Source organism: Echinops telfairi, unplaced genomic scaffold (assembly GCF_000313985.2).
Source record: "Echinops telfairi isolate 266 unplaced genomic scaffold, ASM31398v2 ScPeMD7_7469;HRSCAF=8507_0, whole genome shotgun sequence".
NCBI lineage: Eukaryota > Metazoa > Chordata > Mammalia > Afrosoricida > Tenrecidae > Echinops > Echinops telfairi.
Genome location: NW_022111372.1, coordinates 19682695 through 19688875, shown reverse-complemented (window position 1 = coordinate 19688875; position 6181 = coordinate 19682695). Strand labels below are relative to the sequence as shown.

The 6181-nt window shown below is 39.0% G+C and overlaps 1 protein-coding gene across 6 annotated transcripts in view; it reads left to right on the top strand.

Annotated features, from left to right (window-relative positions):
- Positions 1 to 6181, top strand: part of GRIK1 (glutamate ionotropic receptor kainate type subunit 1) — a 590068-nt gene that overhangs the window by 535252 nt on the left and 48635 nt on the right. For all 6 annotated transcript variants that reach the window (XM_004713100.3, XM_004713098.3, XM_045284535.1 and 3 more), the window contains 2 exons: positions 340 to 458; positions 4850 to 5067. In XM_004713100.3, the coding sequence (XP_004713157.1) occupies positions 340 to 458; positions 4850 to 5067 (337 nt within the window). The remainder of the gene's footprint in view (positions 1 to 339; positions 459 to 4849; positions 5068 to 6181) is intronic.

Sequence of the window (6181 nt, the reverse complement as noted above, 5' to 3'; positions counted from 1 at the left end):
GGCATTTACTTGAGATGGGTGAACCTTTCTTTCCAGTCTATTTAGTCTTCAGTAAAATGGACATGGCTGAAAACTCTGAAGAACTCAGTAGATGTAGACCTGCGGGGTCCAGTGCCAGCTGACCAATGGGCTTTGCCTAGAAATAAGAAGCCTGGTAAATACTAATAATCCAAGTCCTTTGAACTTTGCCTGCCCAAGCTGTAAGTTTATGTCAATGGCCTTGGATGTATTGGTTTGATCCTTTCGTTACGGTTGGGTTATCCGCATTGTTCGGTAGGTGTTGCTGACGTGGCATGTCTTTCTCTGATGCTTACAGACTGTTTCTGTTAACTACCACAGGTTTACGCCCTACGAGTGGTATAACCCCCACCCGTGCAACCCTGACTCCGATGTGGTGGCAAACAATTTTACTTTGCTAAATAGCTTCTGGTTTGGAGTTGGAGCTCTCATGCAGCAAGGTACACCGGGGACCCCTCTTGGTCGCATGCAGCCCACAGGCTGCTGAAAGGCTTTGGTGCGGGTCAACTCCATCAAGAAGCTAGAGGACAGGCTGAACAGCATTCCCTCGGGAGAAAAAGATTTTTAAAAACACCTGATTTTGTAGCCAGGGCTCGAGAGAAAATCAGAAATGACCTAAATAGAACTTTATTTCTATCCCAAACTTTCTCTCAAACAATGACTCCAAGTTTTCCTATGGGCAGCAAAAGACAAAGTACCTTTGAAACCATTAACAAATTAGCAAAGATGTAAATGCCAGTCTTTTTTTCTTCTAAGCCATAGTTCCAAAGACAGAGTTTTCAAAGCAGTGGAATTTGAATCCTGTGACGTTTAAGTTCTGTTACCTTCTTCCAATGACGGGCAGCACCAAGAACTTTGACCAAATTACCACATTGACAAGCCTTTTTGTAATAGCTCCCAATAACTTAGCAATCTTCCTTTAACTACCGCAGAAGCAAATATAGGGGTTGGGAAAATAGTATTTAGACCATAGGTGTGTAATGTATTTTATACACTCTTTTTATTTGAGAGTTTTTATGTTTATTCCAAGGGTGAGATGTTTTAACACTTGAGGTGGGGGAAATCATCTCTTTTGTGAATTTTGTAAAGCTTTGATTCCAGGCAGGCATATGATTTAGAAAATACTTCCAAGATTAAATGCATTCATTTAAGAAAATCCTAACTCAGACAAGCTATTGTGTTTCAGGAGCTCTGTTCCTTTTACAATAAGCAGAAAAATAAATTGGCATAGGAAAATTCAGCTGAGATATACATTAAATGAGTTTGTTTGGGGTCGATCCAAAGGCTTCTCATTAGGGACTTAGTATTGTATGACTTGAGCTATGCATACCTGCGTCTCCAAATTAGAGAGAGCTCAAGGGTCTCTATTGCAGAAATCCCAAATATTTGAGGAAACTGGATAAATCCCCATCGCATGTAATTAAGTATGGTTTATTTGGACACTGCTAAACAAGTGTAGACACAGCAACTGATTTACTAAAAATGATTTGCATAAATTTAGAGCCCAGCACAGAACTATAAATCCTCTAGGAAAACCCATCAGGAGCCATACACCACTTTCCTAGTGCATTTAATTTTTAGAGCATCTATCTGGTGAGTAATTACTTTCGAAGAATGAAGAGACCACACTCTCGCCTTATTGCTGCCTTCCCCAGCCATTAAAACCTCCAGCAGCTGTCAAACTGATGCTGACCCGTAGTGACGCCTTGTGTATCAGAGTAGAACGGTGCCCCCATAGAGTTTCTGTTGGCTGGTTTTTTTGTAAGTAGGTCACGAGGCCTTTCTGCTGAGGCAGGTAGAAGTGCTCGAACCTCCAACCTTCAGGCTAGCAGCCAAGCACAGTAACTATTTGCTCTAAGGAAAATATACACTTGGGTACATCTTCCAGAGCGTGCAATGGGTATAGGCACCTCTGGTGGCATATTAGCTTATGAGTTGGGCTGCTGACTGACAGGTTCACAGTTGACAACCAGCAGTTGTTCCTCAGGAGAAAGATGAGGCTTCCACTCCTGTGGAGAGTCCCAGTCTCAGAAACCCACAGGGGCAGGTCTCCCCTGTCCTAGGGGATCACTGTGAGTCTGCAGCAACTCAAGGACAGTGAGTTTGGTTTTTCGTTCTCTTTCCTAAGAGTGCACGCTACCCCAGAAGCTCTCTTCAATATTACACCTGCCTGGAGTTTACCATCATCCACAGCAAACCGTGAGATGCAGTGCCTCCTAGTTACCACTACCTTGGGTACATGACAGTCAGCCCCAACCAGACTCTGCTTGTCTTTCAAGAAGTTTAAAAATATTTGTCAGGGAACCAAATGTTTCTATGGACAAACTTGCCGGTACGTGTGACTGTGAGTGCATCTGTCTTTAGCGTGTGGTGTTGGACCAGGTAGCTCACCTCAGCAGCAACTATTCTTATGCCTTCTCCTCTTGCAGAAGCGTGTCACTGTACTCAATTGGAAACCTTTTTGTTTCATTCCTTTTTGAACGTGATGATCAGGCTTTCTCTTTTCTACAGAGCGTGAGCAAAGTCTGGATCGGGATTGGCTGTCATGTCTGCCGTAAACGGCACTAAAGAGACTTCAGCAAGCATTGTCTCTCATCCCCAATTTTTTCTACTGATGCTTTATTCTACATTGACAGCTTTCATAACTTCATCCTCTAGAGGCCTAAACTTAGACAAATCATCTCTCCTCCAGATAAGCCATTTCTAAGTATGTCAATTACATTGAGACTCATGAACTCCACAGAACTGTGTGAAAATAGGAAGCACAAGATAAAGTTGGAAAGAAAGACAAACTAAGGCTACCTACCAAGAGTCTAAAATGTAATCTCAGTAGGTAAAAATCCATGTTTCTATTAACACATTTCTGCATTTTGATGACATCTTCATTCAAAAATATAAACACATATTTAAATGTGTGCAAGATGTGGGTTTATACATTATTTCTTATTGCACCCACCCATCAAACCTGTGTTGCTACCATATTAAATAATTATAATAATATATACATAATAATTTAAAACATTATCTTCTCAGGATTATAGCCAAATAGGTGAATTTACTACAGAAAACTCACACCTATCATCTAGGAAAAATGTATCTACTAACTGTGTTATTTATGCCCTGTAGCTATTTTATTAAATAAATGGTATTTTAATGATAACCAACTAAAGAGATAAAATCCTAGCATGCTGCCACAAGGTGGCTAGATCAATTAATTACAAAGATAGGAAACGACCTTGGGCATTAAGCACATATACCCACAGGCATATAAATCCATTAAACCACAAGCTTAGCTTAAAACAACAGCAAGAAACGATTCCACTAAATCCTTGGAGGCAACTTAATGGAACTTATTATAAATCGGAGGAATATCACACATCTAACTTCATACAGACAAATGAAGGAAATACTAACCCCAGTGCAGCCATTCATATCCATTACAAGGAAGTTAAGCACTAAGACACCAAATGGCATTAGGAGAACAGGTATACGTTTCTTCTAAGCCTAGAAACTCTGCTAACATTGATCTGCTTATCATGAGCTATGAGCTGGCTTTGATTATATGAAGAATATGTACATGTGCTTAAGAGATTAAATTGAAGCATAAGCTCATTCATTTGTTGAGTGGTAAGCTTTAATTTTTCTTGGCACCTTAAGCCGTAAGTAACTACAGAAATTCAAAACACCCCACTGGAAAGGGGTGTTTGACCTGCAGTACTTTTTCCTTCAGATTTTTAAATTTAGGATCTTTCCTTTCCAGTTTTAACTGACCACATAAGCTTGGCCATAAACTTCAGACAAATGATTAGTCAAAAAATTTCAGGAGCCACTACAACTTAAGTGACCCCTACTAGGCCCTTCTGGTCCTTTCAAACCCACTGCATTGTTTCTAAGTTTACCAAGAAGTTTGGAGCTAGAGGATGTTTGCAGACGTATGTGCTTTGTGTAAGTGAAATTTACCCAAGGGCCCTTTCTTTAAGTCTTTTTTGGTAAAGTGCCTCTACCAAAAATAATCGTGAATATCACAAAGATAAAATCTAAAATGTCAACTCTTACCAGGAAGGGTATCTCTCCATTTGAGAACTTACCAGCCTTTTAGTATAATTAAGAAATAATACTTTAAACAAGACAGAAATGATACTTCTCAGTGAATATATTCTTTTTAATCTAACTAATGGTATACATTAGGGAAAAGAATTATGACTTCAACAAAAGCAATTGTGGCTTTAACATAATTTATCCAGCATCTAGTTCAACTGTGTGTTTCATTTGATTTTAATAGTTCAAATGCTTTTCTAAAAAGTACATGTACTTTAAAAATACTTTTCAAAAGTACTTTTGAAAATGTCCCATGTCATTTAAACTTAAATAAGTTACACTTTCAAAGGTGTTCACAGGTATACTGAGTCTTTGGACATTTTACTTTACACAATAAGATTTATTTTAGATAGTAAGAAGAAGCCAAAGGTCTTGGCGTTTTCTTTTCAGATAATATACAGAGAAAATGCCAATCATAATCAAATAAAACAGTTCTATAAATATAATATTAGACTTTAAATATCTCAGAGTTACAAAAATTATTTTAATGTCATTAATATTGATAAATTATATTTTAAGCAGCAGCAGTGATTGACGATAAAAAGGTCATTGAGTTTTTGCTTCATTTTCTTAAAAAGTACATTTATTCCACATACACACAAGATAGTAAGTTCTTGATAGACATATAATTTTTATGCCACAAATATGTATGATCTCCATAGACTAGTCAAACCATAAATCCTCTTTTCCTCTGACTCTTTTTAACACTCTTACTCTGATGATACCATCACAGGCTCAGAGCTGATGCCCAAAGCTCTATCGACCAGAATAGTTGGAGGGATATGGTGGTTTTTCACCCTAATCATCATTTCATCCTACACTGCCAATCTGGCTGCCTTCTTGACAGTAGAAAGAATGGAGTCCCCTATAGACTCAGCTGATGATCTAGCAAAGCAAACCAAGATCGAATATGGGGCGGTGAGAGATGGCTCAACAATGACCTTCTTCAAGGTAAGAAACTAACATAGTGGTAATCTTGTACTGAGGGGAAAGGATGGGTGTGCAGAATGAAAAAGCCTAACGTTAATATTTTTGTAAGAGGAACATTCTTTTTTAGCAAATAAAATGTATAATGATTCAATCCCATTAAAAGGAACCATGCACCCTCTGAAGTCAATATAATGCAATGTCTTTGGTCTTCCACTGACGTTTGTCTCCCCAGTGTGTCAATCTGTATTGTCACCTCCACAGATCAGTATCTCCTCATTATGTACAAGGGGATACCCCCAAAACAGACTTTTTTTCCAAAGCTAAACAAATTTATTACCTTGAAATACTCTCCCTACACTTAATACATTGTTCAAATCTGCAAATCCATTCTGGGAAACATTTTTCTAACTTATCTGTTTGGATGTCTGACAGCACTTCCCTGGTTTTTTTCTTCACCTCTTCTATGTTGTCAAATTGCTGTCCTTTCATGTCTCTCTGCATTCACAAACCAAAAGAAGTTGCACAGAGCAAGGTCAGGTGAGTAAGGGCAAGAGAGGCATGCTGTCATTTGCCAAAAACCGGTGCACTGAGATGGCTCCAGGAGCAGGCTCCAGGAGCAAAACCAGTCCTTCACCACCCACAAATCAGGCCTTTTTTTTTGTCACACCGTGTTACAGAATCTTTTCAGAATCTCTAAATAGAAAGCTTGATTAACAGTCTGACCTGGTGGAATGAATTGCAAATGCACTAAAAGTTGACATTTTCATCCATTCAGGATGTTGCCGGGCATCCAGAATGAGGTCTGTCATTAATCGACATTTCACCTTTTTCTGAAACAAGAAAACCACTCATACATTTGAGTTTTTCCCGTAGCACTGACCACTGTAAGTTGTGTTCAACATCACGACAGTTTCTGCAGCATTTTTCCAGAGCAGGAAACCAAATTTCACAGCTGCATGCTTTTCTCTCAAATCAGCCATCACAAAAAATGAGGTTTGAGCAAATAGCTTTTATGAAAAAATTCACTATGGCCAGAGAGAACCTTCCCAGGTGACATCGCTGGGAGCACTAACTCAGAGCAGGTTGCTTGATGCTCCCCTAGTGGGGAAAATGTGCACTACGTACACCCAGTGGA